This window comes from Myxine glutinosa, chromosome 13 (assembly GCF_964187855.1).
Source record: "Myxine glutinosa chromosome 13, kmMyxGlut1.1, whole genome shotgun sequence".
Taxonomy (NCBI): domain Eukaryota; kingdom Metazoa; phylum Chordata; class Myxini; order Myxiniformes; family Myxinidae; genus Myxine; species Myxine glutinosa.
In genome coordinates this window covers 9,982,915-10,005,339 of record NC_136273.1, presented here as the reverse complement: position 1 = coordinate 10,005,339, position 22,425 = coordinate 9,982,915, and the positions used below count along the sequence as shown (strand labels likewise).

Below are 22,425 nucleotides of genomic sequence, written 5' to 3'. Positions count from 1 at the left end.
TTATATTCATGAAAATGAATTATCATTCCATTATATTCATGAAAATGAATGATCATTCCATTATATTCATGAAAATGAATTATCATTCCATTATATTCATGAAAATGAATTATCATTCCATTATATTCATGAAAATGAATTATCATTCCATTATATTCATGAAAATGAATTATCATTCCATTATATTCATGAAAATGAATGATCATTCCATTATATTCATGAAAATGAATGATCATTCCATTATATTCATGAAAATGAATGATCATTCCATTATATTCATGAAAATGAATTATCATTCCATTATATTCATGAAAATGAATGATCATTCCATTATATTCATGAAAATGAATGATCATTCCATTATATTCATGAAAATGAATGATCATTCCATTATATTCATGAAAATGAATTATCATTCCATTATATTCATGAAAATGAATGATCATTCCATTATATTCATGAAAATGAATTATCATTCCATTATATTCATGAAAATGAATGATCATTCCATTATATTCATGAAAATGAATGATCATTCCATTATATTCATGAAAATGAATGATCATTCCATTATATTCATGAAAATGAATGATCATTCCATTATATTCATTTTATTCATGAAAATGAATTATCATTCCATTATATTCATGAAAATGAATGATCATTCCATTATATTCATGAAAATGAATTATCATTCCATTATATTCATGAAAATGAATGATCATTCCATTATATTCATGAAAATGAATTATCATTCCATTATATTCATGAAAATGAATGATCATTCCATTATATTCATGAAAATGAATGATCATTCCATTATATTCATGAAAATGAATTATCATTCCATTATATTCATTATATTCATGAAAAGAATCCACCCCAAATCCGTTTTCTTTCCTGAAAGTCCCTGTAGTGTCCATCTTGTTTATCCCGTGTACCCCACCCCAGCCCTCTCCCTTCCACAGATGTCCCGATGTCCCTGTTCCCTACTGTTGTTGGGCTCCCCTCTCTCTCCCCCTCTTGTCTCCCACTCCCTTTATTGTATGTTCTGTGTTAACTCTTACACGAGCCTCCACTTAGTATACAAAAATAAAATGTGTACAATATTAAGAGCAATAAAACTGAGCAAGACAAAAGTGTTCATCAGAATGTCCCTTTCAGCTGTCTAAAAAAAAATGTTGTTCGACTCCCAATATTCCGGGTCCATTTAGAAACTTTTTTGGACTTCCCTGTGTATTCTCTGCATTTCACACCCGAATAAGTTATTAAACTTTGATTTTTTCCCACTATCACTGACTCTGTCTAAAAACTCACTGTTGGAGATGAAGAAATCTCTTGTAGCCAACACTGCCTGCTGACCAGCTGCTTTATGCCACATGTGGTGTGGAGATACCCGGGCATCATTTGTTTCTTTGTTTATGCCACCTGCTGGTGCTTTATCCTGCCATGTGTCGTTGATTCCACCATGGTTGCATTTACCTTGATGAAGAGTGGGGCAGAATGTGAGGGCAAGAGACCGACATGAAATGCACTCGTAGTTGAACCAAACAGTATTTCCTTGTGTGCTGAATGAAAGCAAAGCGAATGCAGCATTCTCATAAACAAAGGAAACATCATAAGGAACTCACCTTGTGGTTTATTAATGCACAATCCCACCTTTCTGTAACCGCTAGTGAGAAGTTTTTTCTCCACAAGGTTGTCCTGGCAGGTATATACACCATTCTTCCTGGACACGCAGGAACAGGTAAGACTCAAAGAGCTTAGTTGTTTTTATATAAACAAAATCTGGAATCATGGAAGAGCAAGGTGAGGATGGGATAAAGGTAACATGAACAGTGAGGTGGTGGGGGAAACAGCCAAACACAAACAAGCAGATGATTGTAAGTGACCACACAGGTGATTATCCATGATCATAAGCGGCTGCACAGGTAATTGAATTCACAACATCGCATCCATATTGGTAAAGAGGAAAACGAAATTACTTAGACCTACCTATTCTACAACAACAAAGAACGCATTTCTAAACCGAAGATGAAATGCCACTGGAGGCAGGTGGAGAATACAAGTCCAAATTGGAGCTTGCTCATCTTTTACTTTATCCATACAGGTTCACTGCAACAAAATGATTGAATAAGCCGAATCGAATAATTTCTGTGTGATTAATTTTCGCTCTTTCACGAGCCTCGATCTTGTATACAAAAAAAAAAAAAAAAAAAAATTATAAAGTCTGACTAGGCCTTATTATTTCTTTATGCAGATAATTCCCAGTCTATGGCTGACTTTGGGAGCCAGCTTTGTGATGTGGTCAGTCCAAGAGAGATCATTGCTGAAGGTGAGACCAAAAAGTGCAAGTGACTGCACCTCTTCCAGTGGCTAACCATGGAAATAAATACGTGGATGCGTATGATGATCCTTCGTAGAGTGACAGGGTAAGACTGAGATTTGGCAGGTTAAAAGATGGTTCATTTATTAGACGAGCATTTAATTATACTTCATATACAGTACAAAGCATCCAAAGAACTCTTTCTGCCAGTCAGTGGAATTGGGAGTTGTCCGCAAAAACAGAACAGATGTTTTTTGGGCATCATAGAGGTCATTTCTGGATATGTGGAATCAGACTGTGCCGAAACATTATCTTGGGCCACTAAATCAGGAGAGAGGAGAAGAGGGTTCCATTGATAGCAACACATTAACTGCACAAGAGGAGGAATTCAGAAAGTCGTGTCTTCGTTGGACTCTTGTTGTGTCCCCGTAATAATATGTTAAAGTTATTTATTGCTGTCTTACCTACAGTACCTTCAGAAAGTATTCACACCCCTTGACTTTTTTCACATTTAGTGTGTTTTTCAGCCTGAATTTTAAATGGATTGAATTGAGATTTTTGGTCACTGATCTACACATAATACCCCATAATATCAAAGTGGAATTATTTTTTTTAATAGAAATTTTTACAAAATAATTATAAATGAAAAGCTGAAATGTCTTGAATCAATAAGTACTCAACCCCTTTGCTATGACACTCCAAATTTAGCTCAGATGCATCCAATTTCCTTTGATCATCCTAGAGATGTCTCTACAACTTTATTAGAGTCCACCTGTGGCCAATTCAATTGATTGGACATGATTTAGAAAAAAGCACCTTTCTATACAAGGTCCCACAGCTGACAGTGCATGTCAGAGCAGGAACTCCACCACGAAGTCCAAGGAACTGTCCGTAGAACTCCGAGATAGAATTGTGAGGAGGGATATATCTGGGGAAGGATATAAAAAAATTTATAGAGTGTTGAAAGCTCCCAAGAGCAGAGTGCTGCTCCATCATTAGAAAATGGAAGGAATATGAAACTACTGAGTCTCTTCCTAGAGCTGGCTGTCCGACCAAACTGAGGACCAGGCAAGGAGGACCTTGCTTAGGGTGGTGACCAAGAACCCAATGACCACTGACAGAACTACAGTGTTCCTTGGTTGAGATGGAAGAACCTGCCGGAAGGACAACAGTCCCTGCAGCACTTCACATATCCAGGCTTTATGGGAGAGTGGCTAGACGGAAGACACTCATGCGAAAAAAGCACATGACAACACACCTTGAGTTTGCAAAAAGGCACGTCAAAGACTGAAAGCGTGGGTCAAAAGATTCTGTGGTCTGATGAGACAAAAATTGAACTCTTTGGCCTGAATGCAAAGCACTACGTCTGGCAGAAACCGAGCACAGATCATCACCCATGTAACACCATCCCTACCGTGAAGCATGGTGGTGGCAGCATCATACTATGGGGATGCTTTTCAGTGGCAGGAACTGGGAGACTTGTAAGGATAGAGGAAACAATGAATGGAGCCAAATACAGGCAAATTATTGAGGAGAACCTGCTTCAGAGTGCAAAAGACCTTAGACTGTGGTGAAGATTTACATTCAGAATCTGTGGAAAGACTTGGAGATTGCTGTTCATCGACGCTGCCCATCCAACTTGACAGAGCTTGAGCAAATCTACAAGGAAAAATGGAAGAAACTCCATAAATTCAGATGTGCAAAGCTTTAATAGCTGCCAATGGCACTTCGATGAAGTATTGACTCAGCGGATGGAATAGTTATGTAAATTGTGGACAGGTTATGTATGTGACAAGGACTAATTAATTAGATATTGGTGAAGATTCAAATCTGGATCCGGACACAATAATTTTTTAAGTGATTCTTCACGATTGAGGGATGGGGCCAAAACGATATATAGCATGATATCTCAAAAGTTATGGACGAGTTATGACAAAACTTGGTGGATGAGTTGGTTCAGTGACAATAACAAGCCGGTTAGATTTTGGTTCAGTTCAGGATCCAGATCCGGCCTATCAGTGGGATACAAACAAACTGTTCAACCTGACAGGGGTATGCACTCTACCCCAAGGTAATGTTCTGGGCCCAGTCCTATTGCTGGTCTTCATCAAGGATCTCTTTGACTTCTGGAAAATCCCTTTTGTCTACTTGCTGATGCCTCCTCCTCTGCTGTGACATCCCTCATCTTTCAGATAGGCAGGCTGCAGCCTCTTCCCTCTCTTCAGACCTTCCCTCTCTTCAAAAATCACAAGCTCGTCAACCACTTGGAATATATATTTTAATCCTGAGAAATCTCACTATCTTCCCCAAAAAGACCGTCGAGCAATCCATGCTGTCTACCTTCTTCACAATCCATTTGAGGAAGTTCAGTCATTCAAACTCCTGGGTCTCACTATCAGCCATGATCTTTCTTGGGCAAATCACATTTCAAAGTTGGCCTCCAAAGCCAGCAGTTGACTGGGCAACCTCCATCATACAAAGTCCTTCCTTGACACATCTGAACTCCTATATCCACCTACAAGGTCTTGATTGCGTACTGTTCTCCACTTTGGGCTGGCTCTGCTGCCTCACAACCTGCTCAGCTTGAAGCCATGGAAACCTAGGCTTTTAGGATTATTGGAATCTCCCACGATGAAGCCGGGTCTATGGGTTTATCACTTCGCCATCGCAGACAGGTGGGTGGTCTCTCCGTCTTCTACCGCCTCCTCTCTGGTCTTGCACCCTCTGCTCTTTCCATGCTTTGTCCCCTCAGGGTTATTCAGGGCTCACATGGTCCATTGGTCCAACATCAACCCCCTTCTGGTGAAACTACCTAAATCCAGGATCACTGCTCACCTCCACTCATTAGTTCCGCTTTTTTCCACCTATGCAATTAATTTCCACATCGTCTTCATTCTTATACTTCTCTCCAGGTCTTCAAGACAGCTGTTCACCATCATCTCAGACCATCCCCAATCCAAAAGCATGATCTTTTCTACCTTCATTAACACACCCAAATCCCTCCTCCTTCCAAATTTCTAGTTTTCCCTCCTTGGAGTTTCCTTCTGTATCCATCTTGTCCACCCCATGCATCCTCTTTGTCCAACTTGTCCACCTCATGCATGCTTGTTTTGCGTCCTGTTTTTGTCTGTTACGTCCTGATCCATTCACTGTACAAGCTATTTCATGAGCCTCGACTATGTATACCAACAAAATGACCTTGCAAGCAATGTGTGAAAATAAAAAGGTCGCCCGTCATCATCAACAAAAGACTACTGCAGGCAATAATTGCAGGATCAGACAAAACGATGCTAATTTCCGCCATTGCAGGACAACCCACTGAGAAGTTCTTGAGTCCTTCCCATTTGTTTGGCAATGACGTCAATTCCCAGTCCAACTAGCATTTGGCATGATGATAAATAAAAAGGATCAAACTTTGTATGTAAAGAGTTACGGTGAACCTACATGGTCCAGTTTTCACACATGCCCAACTATTTGTTGTTGCTCCCCATGGAACCCAAATGAAATGTCACTGGTAGAACGCAGACGTATACGAGACGTAGAGCGCACACCTCCGCCAGGCTGAACAGTTTATGTTTTGTATACCACTGATAGGTCAGATCTGGTTCCGGACCTAAACCAAAAATCGAACCAACTTGTTCTTGTCTACCTAACCAACGCATCCACGAAGTTTCGTCCGAATCCGTCCACAACTTTTTCAGATATTGTGCTATATATCAGTTTTAGCCCCATCACTCAATGGTGAAGAATCACTTAAAATATAAAAAAAATTCTCGTATCCAGATGTTGCATTTGCATTTTCATTAAAATCGAATTGATTTGTCCTTGTCACCGAAGCAACGCATCCACCAAGTTTCGGCTGAATCCGTCCACAACTTTTTCAGATATTGTGCTATATGTAATTTTTGGCCCTATCACTCAATGGTGAAGAATCACTTAAGAATTAAAAAATTCTCGTATCCAGATGTTGGATTTGGATTTTCACTAAAATCGAATTGATTTATCCCTGTCACCGAAGCAACGCATCCACCAAGTTTCGGCTGAATCCGTCCACAACTTTTTCAGATATTGTGCTATATGTAATTTTTGGCCCGATCTCTCAATGGTGAAGATTCGCTTAAAAATTCTCGGATCGAGATCCAGATCAGGATTTCCACCAAAATTTAATCATTTCATCCTTGTCAAACAACCAACCTCTCCACCACATTTCGTCCGAATTAATCCACAACTCTTTGAGATATCCTGTTCACAAACAGACAGACAAACAGAGGGGTGAAAACATAACCTCCACGCACCTTCGGTGGCAGAGGTAACAACAATGACGTTGGCGGCAATATTCAACAAAACCAAACAATATTGTATATGGAGAAGTGCTTTGAATTTTTTGTTGTAATAAATTGTTTTTTGTTTTTTTTGCCATAAATAATCTTTAAACTTTTTGACCGGCAGTTGGTAAAATCTATTGAGGGCCAGATCGGGCTTGGCCCCAAAAAAGTCAAATCAAAGTCGATGGCATTGGCTCATTGAACCAAATGAAATAAATTTTAGCTGACAACACATGATTTCACATTGTTAATAAATTGGAGACCATTGTGTGACATATATCTGGTCAAAACCGCAAAGTCTGAGACTACAGATAACAACAACAACAACAACAACAACAACAAAAATCTGTTTTGCATCCAAACTGGATTGAAGAACTCCTCCCCTCGTCTACACTCCAGGTTATATTGTCGAATATTTCCATGCACTTCCATCATGGAATGAAGCATCAGCGAAGCGAAGGAGTGCAAGACACTCACCTGGGGCAAGGCACACATGTCGTCTGAGCAGGTTGTACAATAGGGAAAAAGGCGACATTCTCTCTTCCTGCAAAACAACCACCGCACTGCTCATTACAAACGATTTTTCACATTTTTCTAAAATATAATTAGTTTCCCAGAATCACCCGCACTCATGGTACAAAACTGGAGCATTCACTACCCCTTTAAACTCACAGGTCATGTAATGGAGGACATTCCATCCTTGCTCCAGTGTAAACCAGGGCATTCACTACCCCCTTATGTTTTCTGCATCTACTGGACTCATAATGTCCGCCAAAAAGACCTGGATTGGCACCCCCTGTTGGATTGTGTTGGATTGGCACCCCCTGTTGGAATGGCACCCCCTGTTGGATTGTGTTGGATTGGCACCCCCTGTTGGATGGTGTTGGATTGGCACCCCCTGTTGGATGGTGTTGGATTGGCACCCCCTGTTGGATTGTGTTGGATTGGCACCCCCTGTTGGATTGTGTTGGATTGGCACCCCCTGCTGGATTGTGTTGGATTGGCACCCCCTGTTGGATTGTGTTGGATTGGCACCCCCTGTTGGATTGTGTTGGATTGGCACCCCCTGTTGGATTGTGTTGGATTGGCACCCCCTGTTGGATGGTGATGGATTGGCACCCCCTGTTGGATGGTGATGGATTGGCACCCCCTGTTGGATTGTGTTGGATTGGCACCCCCTGTTGGATTGTGTTGGATTGGCACCCCCTGTTGGATTGTGTTGGATTGGCACCCCCTGTTGGATGGTGTAGGATTGGCACCCCCTGTTGTGCGCTCATGGCCATTTTGATTAGACTATGTTTTCTGCAGTCAGTGAGTTTCCGTTATACAGGATTTCGAGTGCACTTTACTGATTGATTTTTCTGCCCGTTTTCACGTCCGTCTGTATTTTGTCCCGGGATTCTCCATTTTCGTCGTTCTGTGCCTTCTTATATTAAACGGTTATTTCTAGGAAGAGTCCTGGTTGTTCCAAACTTCTTCCATTTCAGACTTATGGAGGCCACTGTGCTCTTGGGAACCTTCAATGCAGCAGAAATGTTTTTGTAGGCTTCCCCAGATCGGTGCCTCAACACAATCCTGTCTCTGAGCTCTGCCGGCAGTTCCTTCGACCTCATGGCTTGGTTTTTGCTCGGACATGCATTGTCAGCTGTGAGACCTTATATAGACAGGTGTGTGCCTTTCCAAATCATGTCCAATCGATTGAATTTACCACAGGTGGACTCCAATCAAGGTGTAGAAACATCTCAAAGATGATCAAGAGAAATGGGAGGCACCTGAGCTAAATTTCAAGTGTCACAGCAAAGGATCTGAATACTTAATATATATAATGTGATATTTCAGTTTTTTTTAAAAATAAATTTGCAAAACTTTCTGAAATCCTGTTTTCTCTTTGTCATTATGGGGTATTGAGTGTAGATTGATGAGGGAAAAAATGAATTTGAACCATTTCAGCATAAGGCTGCAACATAACAAAATGTGAAAAAAGTGAAGGGGTCTGAATACTTTCTGAATGCACTGTATATATATATATATATATATATATATATATATATATATATATATATATATATATATATATATATATATACACTACAGGTCAAAAGTTTTAGAACACCTCAATTTTTCTAGTTTTTATTGAAATTTATGCAGTTTAATGTCCAGTGAATAACCTGAAATGGTACAACGGTAAGCAGTAAACTGCTCGAGGTTAAAAAAAAGTTTAGGTTAGCAAAAATGGGAAAATAATGTAAATTCCACAGTTATATTGTAAAAAAAAAAAGGCCTTCTTCAGGGAACAAGTAATGGGTCAACAACTTACAGCTGTTCTGCAGCAATGTAAGTAAATTAAGCCTTGAAAGTTGATGCAAACAATTCCTACAGGTGTCCCAACCTCTGCTGATTACTTGATTACAAACCCCCTGTCTGTATAAAAGGAGTATTGGAACAGACTGTTATTACACCCTCTGAAGCATTATTTGGACAATATTGCACTGCAGGAAGTAGTATATTGGAAACTGGAGGAAACTCTGACAGGAAGAGGTCTGGCAGACCCAAAGCCAAAACAGAATCAGAAGACAAGTTTCTGAGAGTCAATAGCTTGCGTGATAGACGGCTCACAGGACAACAGCTTCAAGCACAGCTTAACACTGGTCGAAGTAAGCAAGTCTCAGTTTCACCTGGGAAGAGAAGACTTCGAGCTGCAGGTTTGACAGGTCGAGTGGCAGTAAGAAAGCCATTGCTAAGATGGCAAAATAAGAAAAAGAGGCTTGACTGGGCCATGAAGCACCGCAAGTGGACCACTGAAGACTGGAAGGTCTTATGGACCGATAAATCAAAATTTGAAACCTTTGGTTCATCACGCAGGGTTTTTGTACGCCGTCGAGTAGGCGAAAGGATGGTTCCTCAGTGTGTGACACCAACTGTCAAAAATGGAGGAGGAAGCGTGATGGTCTGGAGCTCTTTTGCTGGATCCAGAGTCGGCGACTTGCACAGAGTGACTGGCACCCTGAACCAAAAGGGCTACCACAGCATTTTGCAGCGCCATGCAATACCCTCTGGTATACGCCTAGTTGGTCAGGGGTTCATCCTACAGCAAGATAATGACCCAAAACACACCTCCAGGCTATGTCAAAACTACCTTCGAGGAAAAGAACAAGACGGTAGGCTTCAAATCATGGAATGGCCAGCACAGTCTCCAGACTTAAACCCCATCGAGCTGGTTTGGGATGAACTGGACAGAAGGGTGAAAGCAAAGCAACCTACAAGTGCAACACATTTGTGGGAACTTCTGCAACAGTGTTGGGAAGAACTTCCCGAACAATATTTGATTTCCATTGTAGAAAGAATGCCACGAGTGTGTTCGGCGGTTATATCTGCAACAGGTGGCGACTTTGCCGAGTCAAAAATTTAAATTAAATTTTGTTAAACAAAATGATTCTATGATTTATTTTTATCTCCAATTGTTTATTTGTTCTATGCTTAATTTCAGAGTACATTGAGACATTAAACTGCGTAAATTTAAATAAAAACTGGAAAAATTGAGGTGTTCTAAAACTTTTGACCAATAGTGTATATACTTTAGGAATCTGCACCTGATGGTAAATTGTATTTTGATCAATAAAAAAAACAATTATCATGAAAAGTATTTTAATTCCCCACACAATGAGTATTTGACCGCTCTGTTATTGGAACATTTTATTTGGCATAAGCTTTCACAATTTCAGAGGATGCTCCGGCGATGTGGATTAAAATAGTTCCCATGCTTAATTGCTTATTTTGTCCAGGCGGTGGTTGCGGGGTGTGGGTAGGTAGAGGGTGGGGAAGAGGAAGGACTTATTAAATTAGTGTGTCCACAGTGCATATTGGGAAAAGGAATGGGGGAGAAAGGGGACGGACGGGAGGTGTTGGGAGGAATGTTCGCCATGTTTTTATACAAGATAAATAGCTTACCATGCAAAAATACTTTGCAGATTGCATTAAATATCACATATGCTGACCTTAACTTTGGTAGCAGAAATACTCTGCATTGCCATAAGTATCAAGTATGCTTACTGACAACAAATACAAAAGGAATTGCTATTTATTTGCTGTTTTTCCAAAGAAAATCCAATGTGATTGTGTAATTATTGGTACTAGTGAGGTACCCGTGCTACGCACGGGTGGGAGGCCAGAAGCATGCAGACAATGCAGAAATGGCGAATGCTAAAGCATGAAACCAATAAGTTCCACATTCCTGTAGCACCTTCAGACGCACGTCAGACATGGACAGCAAGTTCGTGAAGAACTTCCATGAAAAACGTACCCATTGGCAAACAAACGGGCACGTTTGTTCCCGTTTATACCCAGTCAAACGGGTACCCAGTCAATGGCGAATCTGCATATAGCAATCCGCGAATTCACGTTTAGAAAGTAGAGACCGTCACGGCATTTTGTCATTCACTTGAACTCAATATCACTTTTTTCATTCCAAACAGCATAACTCCAATCACAAATGAAATAACATTAATATAAAAAATTAACTTTTAACAACATTTGTGACATAAACAAATATTTAAATCCTGATGTGAAGTTCCGTACGGTTTGGTGAATACAATTACGAATTCAAAATCGTAATTGTATTCACTCAATTCCAATCATCAATTGATACTTTAACAAAATGATTAACACGATTAACGTTTAACGATTTAACATTAGGATTGAATGACGGTTGTATTGGGATATTATCAAACCCACGCATTGCCGACATCTGTCCACTTCCGGATTCGCTGCAGGTTCGTAATTGTCATCAAAATCTAAACAGTATTTGTAGAATTTCAATAAAAGCCACATCACTGTTCATATCGGTAAATATTATTCCATCGTGTTTGGAAAAACTGGAAAATTGGAAAAATTGGAAAACTTGGGAAAATTGGAAAAACAATATAGCTTATTTTACTCCCAGGGATCCCAGGAATACCCACCCAAAATATAGTTGCGATCGGTTGAGCCGTTTTTGCGGTACCTTTGAACGGACAGACGGACATTTGGTGAATTATAGTAAGATATCGCTAATTATTGGGAAAAATGCCAGGGGCATAGAAAAGCCCCCTTTATATTAGGGTATGTGCCATGTGGCAAACTATAGAAAGGAAGGGACATTCCATTGCTTGTAGAAAATAGCAAACAATAGAAAATAAGGGACATTCAAAAAAATCTCGTGATCATGCTGGACTACCCTTGTGTTCATAGGAGGAACCAGGTAATGCTCTAGAAAAGTTCAAAAAAGGGGAAACACAAATGAATATAAATATTTGAGTAAAAGCAGTGTAACATGATAGAAGAGTCACATTTACCACAAAACTCACATACCTAGCCCAGAATAGGGTTGTGTTTGACCCATTTCCAGCCAGTTGGAGTTGCTGTAGAACTTTTGGATGATGTGCAGTAACTCGCCAATTTTCATCCGAGCATTATTAATGGCTTCATAATCGTTGGGATTGTTCATCAAGTCATGTATGATAGATGCTCGTTTGATGATGATCACCTGGTTAGCTAAAGAAAACAACACACCAGTATTTGTTAGGCAATGGAGCAAACTTGTCATATTATTAAACTTGTTCATTTTAACAATATTCTCCATTAAAATTTATTTCATTCTTATTTTATTTATTAGTTTTATTTTATTAGTTTATATTTATTAGTTTTATTAGTTTATTAGTTTTTTATAATTAGTATTTATAATTTTATAATATAATTAGTTTATTATAATATTTATTAGTTTATTCATTCTTATTCGTTCGTTCGTTCTTCGACCACGTGTTTCTCCCCCATTTCCCCAGATAGATTGTCAAATTTCAATTCGTTATTTTATCGTCCATGTGATATTGTTTGATTATAGTTAGTTTTGGTTTGAATTTCCTGTAACTCGTAATTAATTAATCGTGTTCTGCTCCTAGTGTGTGGCCTTGTAGTTGTACCCCCGTCGGTGTTTTGTTAACTTAAGTGTGTTTTGCTTGGCTCTTGGTTTTTTCCCTTCTACCCCGAACATAATACTGTCTAACGTTCTAATTCCCCACCCCCCCCCCCCCCAAAAAAAAACAAAAACATTTATTTTATTTTCTCCACGTGTACTGTTGTCTCATCCTGTATTTTCTGTCCATGTGTGCTGTTCGCCCCACCCCCATTATCTCCTTGCCATCCACCGTTTGCCCTGTTCACGTGACTCGTGGTGGTCCCTCTCGGCTCTCCCCCCGTTGGTATTTTTGTGCATATAAGATTGTTCATAGTTCTGTTTAAATATTTTTTAAATATGTTTAACCTTTCCCCTTCTGTTTTTTATTCAGTGGTATATTACAACACGCTGTTTTTCTTCCTATTTAAAAGGCTTTTCTCAATTTCCTCTCCAACTCATTCCACTTCAAAAAAAAGAAATTCAATATCTTATACGTCTCCCTCACTACATGGTCTAAATTCACATTCATTCCATCCCTCCTCCATCATCCTGAACCGGATTGCTAACTTGAAAATCACAACAAACCCAATTTGTTATCAATGTTCGTCTTTCATTAATCATCCACTTTCTAAACTCCCCTCTTGCCCCTCCCATCCAAATCCCCCCCCCTTGCACCTACACTCCGAAACTTCCCCCTTGCCCCTCCACTCTTAAACTCCCCCCTTGCCCCTCCACTCCTGAACTCCCCCCTTGCCCTTCCCCTCCTAAACTTCCCCTTTGCCCCTCCCCTCCTAATCCCCCCCCTTGCCCCTCCACTCCTGATCTCCCCCCTTTCCCCTTCCCTCCAAAACTCCCCCCTTGCCCCTCCCCTCCTAAACTCCCCCCTCACTCCTCCCCTTCAAAACTCCCCCCCAATCCCTCCCATTCAATTCTCCCCCCATACCATTCCTCTCCAATTCTCTCTCCTCCACCCTCCTCCTCCAAGCTGCCTCCTCCCCACTTCGTCTCCCTTCTATCTCATACCTCCACCCCCCCAAACCTTCTACTTTCCTCTGCCCCCCCTCAAACAACCCCTCACTGTGCCGCATCCCTTCACCAGCAAACCTTTCATCCTCCTCATCCTTCCCTTTCTTGGAACTCTTCTGCAACATCTGAAACACTATCAACTGCTCTCCCTACCTCCCCCTCTCATCCTTCATCTTACCCTACTCCTCCCCTCCCCTGTCCTGTACCCGATGCTCCCCCTCTCTCTTCATTAACGGTATGGACCTCAAACATCCGGGGCCTTCGCTCAAACCTGACTGATCTCTCCATACAGGTTGCTTCTGACAATCCAGACTTGATCTGCTTAACAGAGACTTTCCTCCTTCAAGATGTCTCTGATTCCTTAATATCTCTTCCTGGTTACTCCCTCCTCCGGTATGATAGACCTGAGCCTCGGCCTGGTGGTGGGGTGGCTATCTTTGTCAAAAACTCTCTTCCTCACTCTCCTTGCACTGCTCTCTTTCCTCCTCACCCGCAGGAGTACCTCTGGTTACGGCTTCCTCTCCGCTCCCACCTTTTGTTCATATGTGTTCTGTACCGTCCCCCAAACAGTGATGACTCCATCTACATTTCAATGTCTGACAACATGGACCAACTTCTATCCACTCATCCCAACTCTCTCTTCCTCATATGTGGTGACTTCAACTGTCATCATGCCACCTGGTTGGGTGTGGGTTCCTCTCTCACTAGTCATGGCACCTCAGCAAAGGACTTCTGTGACTCACTGGGATTGACACAATCTGTCAATTTCCCGACCCGGATCTCAGCCAATGGAGTATCTTCTCTTCTAGACTTGGTTATGACAAACTTCCCTGCTAATGTCTGCTGCTCTTCTTCTGCTCCAATCGGTTCTTCTGATCATGTGCTTGTCAAAGTGGGCATCTCTCTGGCCATTCTCAGAGAGCCTCCTCAGCGTCGACGAGTCTGGCATTTCACTCAGGCTGACTGGGACGGTCTTCAAGCAGCCATCAATCGTCTGGATTGGTCTCCCATCTCCACTGCCTCTGACATCAATTCTTCCTGGGAATTCTTCCAAAGCAAACTGATCTCTCTCATGCACAGATTTATCCCATCTCGCCTTCAATTGTCTTACCCTTCCTCCCGTCCATGGTACACTGAATCTTGTGGTGAGGCAGTTGCCCTGAAACAACTTGCCTTTGCCTCTTGGAAGGCTAATCCAACTGAAGGAAATCTCAGTTCCTTCCACCAAGCTCGGAACAAGTGTGTGTCTACCCTCAGGAGTGCCAGGAAGCACTATCTCTCCTCACTCAAGAATGAACTCTCAAACCTGTCTCCTTCCTCCAAATCCTGGTGGCGTCTGGTCAAATCCGTTTCTGGTGTTTGTTCCCCCTCCATCCCCTTCCTTACCTCAAATGGCCACACAGTTGACATCGCACGTGACAAAGCCGAATGCCTCAACTCTGTGTTCGCCTCGAAATCCTTAGTCCCAAACCCATCTCTCTCTGTTCCCACCTTTCCCAGTCGAACCCAAATGCTCCTGGACTCTGTGTCCTTCTCTCCTGACAAGGTGGAGGAGTTTTTGTCAAACCTCGACTCTGATTCTGCAACTGGACCAGACGGCATCAGCCCACGGGTCCTAAAATCCTGCTCTGCCGCTCTATCTCACCCTCTCTCCTTTCTTTTCACCCTATCTTTTGCTCAAGGTCATCTGCCAGCATCCTGGAAATCAGCTAACATTACCGCTTTACACAAAAAAGGTGCAAAAACAGATCCTTGCAACTACAGACCAATCAGCCTGCTCCCAATTATCAGCAAAGTCATGGAATCCATCATTGCTTCGGATATGAAATCTTTCCTCTTCTCCAATGGCTTGATCTCTGATCATCAATTTGGTTTCAGACCAGGTCACTCTACTCTGGACATGCTGCTTCTGCTGTCTCAACAATGGATGGAGGTCCTGAATGCCAAACAGGAAATCAGAGCTGTCTCCCTTGACATATCAAGGGCCTTTGATACGGTCTGGCACCCAGCTCTGCTCACCAAACTCTCCTCCTATGGTATCCATGGAAATCTCCATGCATGGCTTGCGGACTTCCTCTCTGGTCGTAGTCAACGTGTGGCCCTGAATGGATTTCTCTCATCTCCCCTTCCTGTTCAGGCTGGAGTTCCCCAAGGAAGTGTGCTGGGCCCTGTGCTTTTTCTGGTCTTTATCAATGATCTCTCTGACTCTCTGGAAAATCCTCTCTATCTCTTTGCTGATGACTCCACTCTCTGCCGCTCCATTCCTCTTCCCTCAGATAGGCAGTCTGCAGCCTCCTCACTCTCTGAAGACCTGGACAAAATCACAGACTGGTCAAACAAGTGGAACATGTCTTTCAATCCTGCCAAATCTCACTCTCTTACTATGTCTCTCCGAAAAGATCGACTGGACAACCCTCCCATCTACTTTCTCAACAATCCTCTCCAAGAAGTTCTGTCACTCAAGCTTTTGGGTCTCACTATCTGCCATGATCTTTCTTGGGAAAACCACATTTCCAAGCTGGCCTCCAAAGCCAGTCGCCGACTGGGCATCCTCCGTCGTGCGAAGTCCTTCCTCGGCACACCTGAGCTCCTCACCACATACAAGGCTTTCATCCGCAGCTCAATGGAATACTGTTCTCCCCTATGGGCTGGTGCTCCTGCCTCACACCTGGCTCGGCTTCACGCTGTTGAATCCAAAGCTTTCAAAATCATTGGAATCTCCCGCGATGAAGCTATCTCTGAGGGCCTTTCACTCACTCACCGCAGGCAGGTAGGTGGTCTTTCTGTCTTCTACCGACTCCTCTCCGGCCTTGCTCCCCCAGCTCTCTCCGTGCTCTGTCCCCCAAATATTCCTACAGGTCGCACAAGATCTGCCAGCAACCCTCTGATGGTTAAACTGCCGAAATCTCGGCTCTCTGCTCACCTTCACTCTTTCATTCCTCTTTTCTCCCGCCTGTGGAACAAACTCCCACACTCCCTTCAATCCCTCTCCTCCCTCCAGGTCTTTAAAACAGCTGTTCACCACCATCTCTTTTCTTCCCCCATCCATAACCTTGATCTTTTCTACCCCCACTAATTCACCCCAGATCCACCTTGTTTGAAATTCCAACTTATTTCCTGGAAATCCTGGCAGTGTCCATATGTTTATACCTCTCCCACCCCCCCCCCCTTCACATGCCTCCCCCCCTTCACATGCCTCCCCCCTTCACATGCCTCCCCCCCAAAGCCCTCTCCCTCCCACAGATCTCTCGATGTCTCCATGTCTCTCGGTCCCTGCTCTCAAATGTTGTGTTTGTGTCCTTCCCCCTCTCTCCCCATCTTGTCTACCGCTCCCGATGTTATTTGTTTTATGTGTCTGTTTGTCTTTCTGTGTGATTAATTTTCGCTCTTTCACGAGCCTCGATCTTGTATACAAAAAAAAAAAAAAAAAAAAAAAAAAAAAAAAAAAAAAAAAAGAGGATCGTTTTGGTGGACAGCTTCATTGTGCCGACTACAAACACACACATCAAATGTACATAAACATTTAGAAAAAAAACTGTGCTTGTGTATTGATATACAAAGCATGGTCTGTCTCAAACTTTACTTTCAAAATATTCGTCAGTTTAAGCATGACTTCGCTGTTGTTACCGTGCGCTTGCGAAGTGAAAAGTGGGGTTAAGCATTTGGGTAGGTACGTACGTGTGCAGTATGTGTGCCGTGTCTGCATTTTTAAAATTCATTTTCTCGGCAACCGTTGGTCCGATTGACACGAAATTTTACCATAGGAGCGCCTCCACCTGTATAATTTTTTTATTCATAATTATGACGTTATAGGTCACGTGGTACAGACGCCATCTTGGAAAAACGTTACACCTCTATATCTCCAAAACCGCTCAATGGAAACATGGCTCATTGTGAAGTACTCCCCATGGGGAAATAGGATATGTTGATGATGTCATCAGTGCCTTAATTATGACGTCATAATTCGACAAGTACAACACTTGATCTGATCACAATGAAAAATAATCCTCTGCAACTGTTAGTCCGATTGGCACGAAATTTTCAGAATAAGAGCAGCTCCTCCTGTGGAATTTTAAAAATGATAATTATGACGCCATATGTCACGTGGTACAGGTGCTATCTTGGAAAAATCGAAAAAAAGTTGCACCTCTATATCTCTGGAACTGCTCCATGGGAAAAAAATTAAACATGGCTCATTGTCAAGTACTCCGCTTGAGGAATAAGATATGTTAATGATGATGGCATCAGCACCTTAATTATGACGTCATAGTACAACGCTTGATTCGATCAGTATGATTTTCTCTGCAATTCTTGGTCTGATTGACACAAAATTTTCACCATAAGAGGGCCTTCTCCTGAAGAATATTTGAATGATAATCATGACGTCATAGGTCATGTGTTACAGGTGCCATATAGGAAAAACCGAAAAACGTTGCACCTCTATATCTCCAAAACCGCTATGTGGAAAAAATTGAAACGTGGCTCATTGTAAATAACTCCATATGGAGAAAAGGTGTTGTTAACGATGACGTCAATGGTGCCATAATTCTGACGTCATAATTCGACAGGGACAACGCTTAGTCTGATCAGTTTGAAATTTATTGAGCATGATCTATGCAACAATTATATTAGAGAATATAAATTTATGATGTCATCGCTCACGTGGTCTGGCAGGCATATTGGATCAAAAAAAATAACGTTGAAAACCAGAAAAGGTGGCTCACACCAAATTGACTGCACAGGGTAAGTATTCTATGAATACCATCTAGTTTGAATCAAGTATCGGAACATGACGACACTACTGATGTATTAGAACAGAAATTTGGATTTTGGCTGAAGTAGTGGCAGACAATGGTTCAATCTTTTCAAAATACGACAAAGTTAGGAGATGGTATAACTGTCTGAACATCCTCTCTGAAGAAAAACACTGTTCCTGATGTAACACCCTTCCCACAAAGCACCAGGATGAGAGTTGGTACTGGAGACCAAGACTCGAAAGCTTTAGCAGCCTTAATAATAGGATGACGATATGGGGACGAGCGAAGTCGGGCTCAAATGACCAAACATTTAAGCATCATTACACAACATATAATATAACATCCAAATGAAATAGCAGAGCTACAGAAGATAAAAATAACAACAATGATAGTAAAACAAGTCTTACGTGGCACCTTTCATGAAAATGCATCACAAAATGCCAAACAGTGAGGAGTATAATGAAAAATGGAATGGGGGCGGATGGACATAGAAAGTGGTACAAAGAAAATAAATAATGCACACATTAAAGTAAAAGTAAAAGCATGTCAAAGAGAAAAGTTTCCTAAGGGACATGAAATTCCATACCGTATGGAAAACACAATTAAAAAAGAGGACTAAATTGTCCAATTTTAACATCCGACACCAACAATGAAGAATAACAAACTTGGCACCTTTTTGAAATGAGTCACAGTATAAGAAGTATTCCTCCGAATCCTCGTACAGCACCTCGATAAAATTGTTTCCAATCACTATATCCTGGATTGCCTCACTGAAGCGTTCTGCTGATACAGGACCTGCAACAACAATAGTTATTATTGCACAAGACTACCTTTTATCAAAAGAAAAGGCTTGCAGTAAAACAAAATGTAGAAAAAGGTAATACAGGGAGGAGAGAGAAAGACCAGAGAGGAGAAGAGGGAAAGCCTGAAGGAAAACAAGTTATTGAGTTTAAAAGAGCAATGACAGGAAGGAATGTGAGAGGCGAAGACTGAAACAACTGAAAGAAGGTAGAAAGTACGCGTTCAAAGAAGGACGTTCTCAAACAGGAGAGAAGTTGGATGAAACAATCGAGATGGTTGGTTCAATAAAAGTTTGCGATGGTAACAGAAGAGTTGGAAAGACAACAGTGTAACAATCCAGGGTAAAAAGTATTCGAAAGACCTGAGTGAAGTGTGAAAACAGCAGGATATAAGCATTGGGACAACAACGAGATAGAAGAAAGCCACTAGGCACCAGTTTAGATTTACAGAGTCCGATTGTAAATTGAAAGAAACAATTAAAAATGGAATGAGGGGGCACCAGCACAAAATGGGGAGACAAATACCATGAGTGAATAAACAAAAGCATTGAGGATGATAAAACAGGGAGGAAGGATCAAGGCAATGAGAACCTCCAGAGTTGTACTGGAGGTAGTTTGGAGGTGTGCGATGCTCAGGATACATCATGGAAGAATGTCAAATCAAAAATATCCAAGGATAGGCCCATAAACAAACGAAGAAGACAAACCAAGAAAAAGGAGGATATTTTGTGGTGTGATATATGAGGGTGAAGCACTGTACTCTGTATTGTATTGAAACCTGAACGTCATGTACTAAATGGCCTACAGTGAATCCAGCCGAGTGTGGCAGAAACAGAGGTAGTCGTGAGAGCAAATATTTTGAGATGACAGTGTAATTGCAGGTAAAGGAATCAGCAAACACAACTAGGGAGTTTTTAACAGAAAACTATCCACAATTGTTGTAAACAAATAAGAGTAATTCTCCATGGAGAAACGTGACAGAGCAGGAAGGGAACAGAAGCGTGACAGTAAAGCACGGTGCTGATTCCAGGTCGAAGGAGAGTTTGAAAGTGGTTAATGAAAAACACCACGGAATGTCACAGGGATAAGTTTGGGAGTAAGGATGGTATTGTGCCACATTGGATCAAGGGTTCAGGAAATGCCTGAGGAAGCAACTAGGAGTACTTTCTAGGAGGTTGAGATTGTTCCACAAAAGACCATCCTCATGTCAATGGAAGAGTACTACAATAAAAACCAAAATGAAGCTTGGAGATGAGAAAAACATCTCGGAGACAGATTAATGTTATAAAAAGATGTTTAAATCATCAGCAATAATTATAGATTATATAAAATGATAGGAAATTGGGACAGGATTTTTGGCCTTTTTATAGACATGATATGTTATGACCACGTTCTGTGCTAAGGTGAGCCAAATAAGGAACACCCGTATTAATATAATAATAATAATAATAATAATAATAATAATTTTGGTTTGAATGTCAAACACCAAACAAAAATACGAAGACAGGATATTTGGTTTACAAAACATTACTGATAAAACCACCGTTTAGAGGCCATTTTTCCCCGCAAAGCGGGGGTTGGCCTTTTCGGGGACCGTGGTTGTTGTTGTTTTTTTGGTCCCCTTTTTGAAGCAATGTTTTACGGCCGGATGCCCTTCGTGCCGCCAACCCTGTTTGTCGCCTTTTATGACAAGCAGGGAATTACCAGTGAACTGGTACTCAATTAGCCCACCTCGGAAGGATGATACAGGCTGAGTCAACCCCCCTGGCGTTAATTCAGCGATTGACCGGGATTCGAACCCAGGATCCTAGGATCCAAAGCTGGCACCCTAGCCGCTAGCCCAACACCAGGGACTCACTGATAAAAATATCAATTACTGATAAAATATATCAAATCAATTACTGATAAAAATACATAAATATCAATCAGTATCAAAAATAAAAAATGAGAATTCTGCTATTGAAAATATTTTACATAACGAAATTAACACGATAGTTGGATAAGAAAAATCATGAAATACAAAATTTTTTTTTTTTAAACAGCACAGGAACAACGAGAACGACACTCGGAAGAGTCCATAACACTGCCAGGCTGAACAGTTTATGTTTTGTATCCCACGGATAGTCCGGATCTGGACCTGAACCAAAATCGAATTGGCTTGTTCTCATCACCTAACCAACTTGTCCACCAAGTTTAGTCATAACTCATCCACAACTTTTTATGTTTAATCCATAACTCCACAACTTTAAATATCATGTTATATAATTGCTTTTTGCCCGATCTCTCAATGGTTAAGAATCACTTTGTTGTGAAATCAAACTCAGAGCTCTTGCAAGAAATGAGGCTTTATTGAACTATTTCTTTACCCATTCCCACAACACAAGAATGCAGATTATTAGTTCCATAATTAAGGCAACAAGGCATACATCTCTTTCTAGTTTCCTGCAAGCAAGCAATTACACACCTGTTAAATCTCAGTAGTCTACAGCGCTGGGATACAGAATGCCACCCGATCGCGCATCGAATGGGCACAGTTTATATAAGCTCCCTCAAGGTTGTCCCTTTGCTCGGATCGTCTCTTCACTCAGCTCGAGACATTACAACATATTCCACCACACACTTTAAAAGTTAAATAATTCTTGTATCCGAATCCATATTCAGATCTTCACCAAAAGTGAATCAATTCTTCCTTGTCACATAAACAACATCTCCACCAAGTTTTGTCTGAATCCGTTCTAACTTTTTGAGATATCTTGTTCACAGATAAACAGACAACAACAAACAACAACAGGCATTTTAAGGCCATTTTCCCTGCAAGAGCGGGGGTTAGTCTTGCGGTCCCCATGACAATCTTTTGCCCTATTTTCTGCATCTCCCCTTGTTAACCCCCTTGCCACATTTCTTCTTCGACCATCTTTAGCCAAGTCTTTCTCAGTCTTCCCCATCCTCTACTTCCTTCTACATTCTTTTCCAGCGCTCTTCTCAACCAGTCACTTTCATCCTTCCTCAACACATGGCCAAACCATCTCAAACTGTTTCTCTTCACAGCATCCATCACAGGCACTATTCCCATCATCTTTCGCAATTCATCATTTTACTTCCTCTCTCTCAACGATACTCCGCACATCCGTCGAACCATTCGCATTTCCACCCTTTCCAGCCTTCGTTGCTGCTCTACGTTCATTACCCATGTCTCGCTCCCATAAATCATAACACTTCTCACACATGCAGCATACACCTTTCCCTTCAGCTTCAACGACAC

At 41.4% G+C, this 22,425-nt stretch overlaps 1 protein-coding gene across 1 annotated transcript in view; it reads right to left on the bottom strand.

The window, feature by feature from the left end:
- Window positions 1–22,425, bottom strand: part of LOC137438301 (von Willebrand factor A domain-containing protein 7-like) — a 114,522-nt gene that overhangs the window by 78,175 nt on the left and 13,922 nt on the right. The window contains exons 2-6 of the mRNA XM_078767755.1: window positions 19,036–19,158; window positions 11,998–12,180; window positions 7,129–7,195; window positions 1,632–1,729; window positions 1,318–1,482 (exon numbers count right to left, since the gene is read on the bottom strand). Coding sequence (XP_078623881.1) covers window positions 1,318–1,482; window positions 1,632–1,729; window positions 7,129–7,195; window positions 11,998–12,180; window positions 19,036–19,158 — 636 coding nt within the window. The remainder of the gene's footprint in view (window positions 1–1,317; window positions 1,483–1,631; window positions 1,730–7,128; window positions 7,196–11,997; window positions 12,181–19,035; window positions 19,159–22,425) is intronic.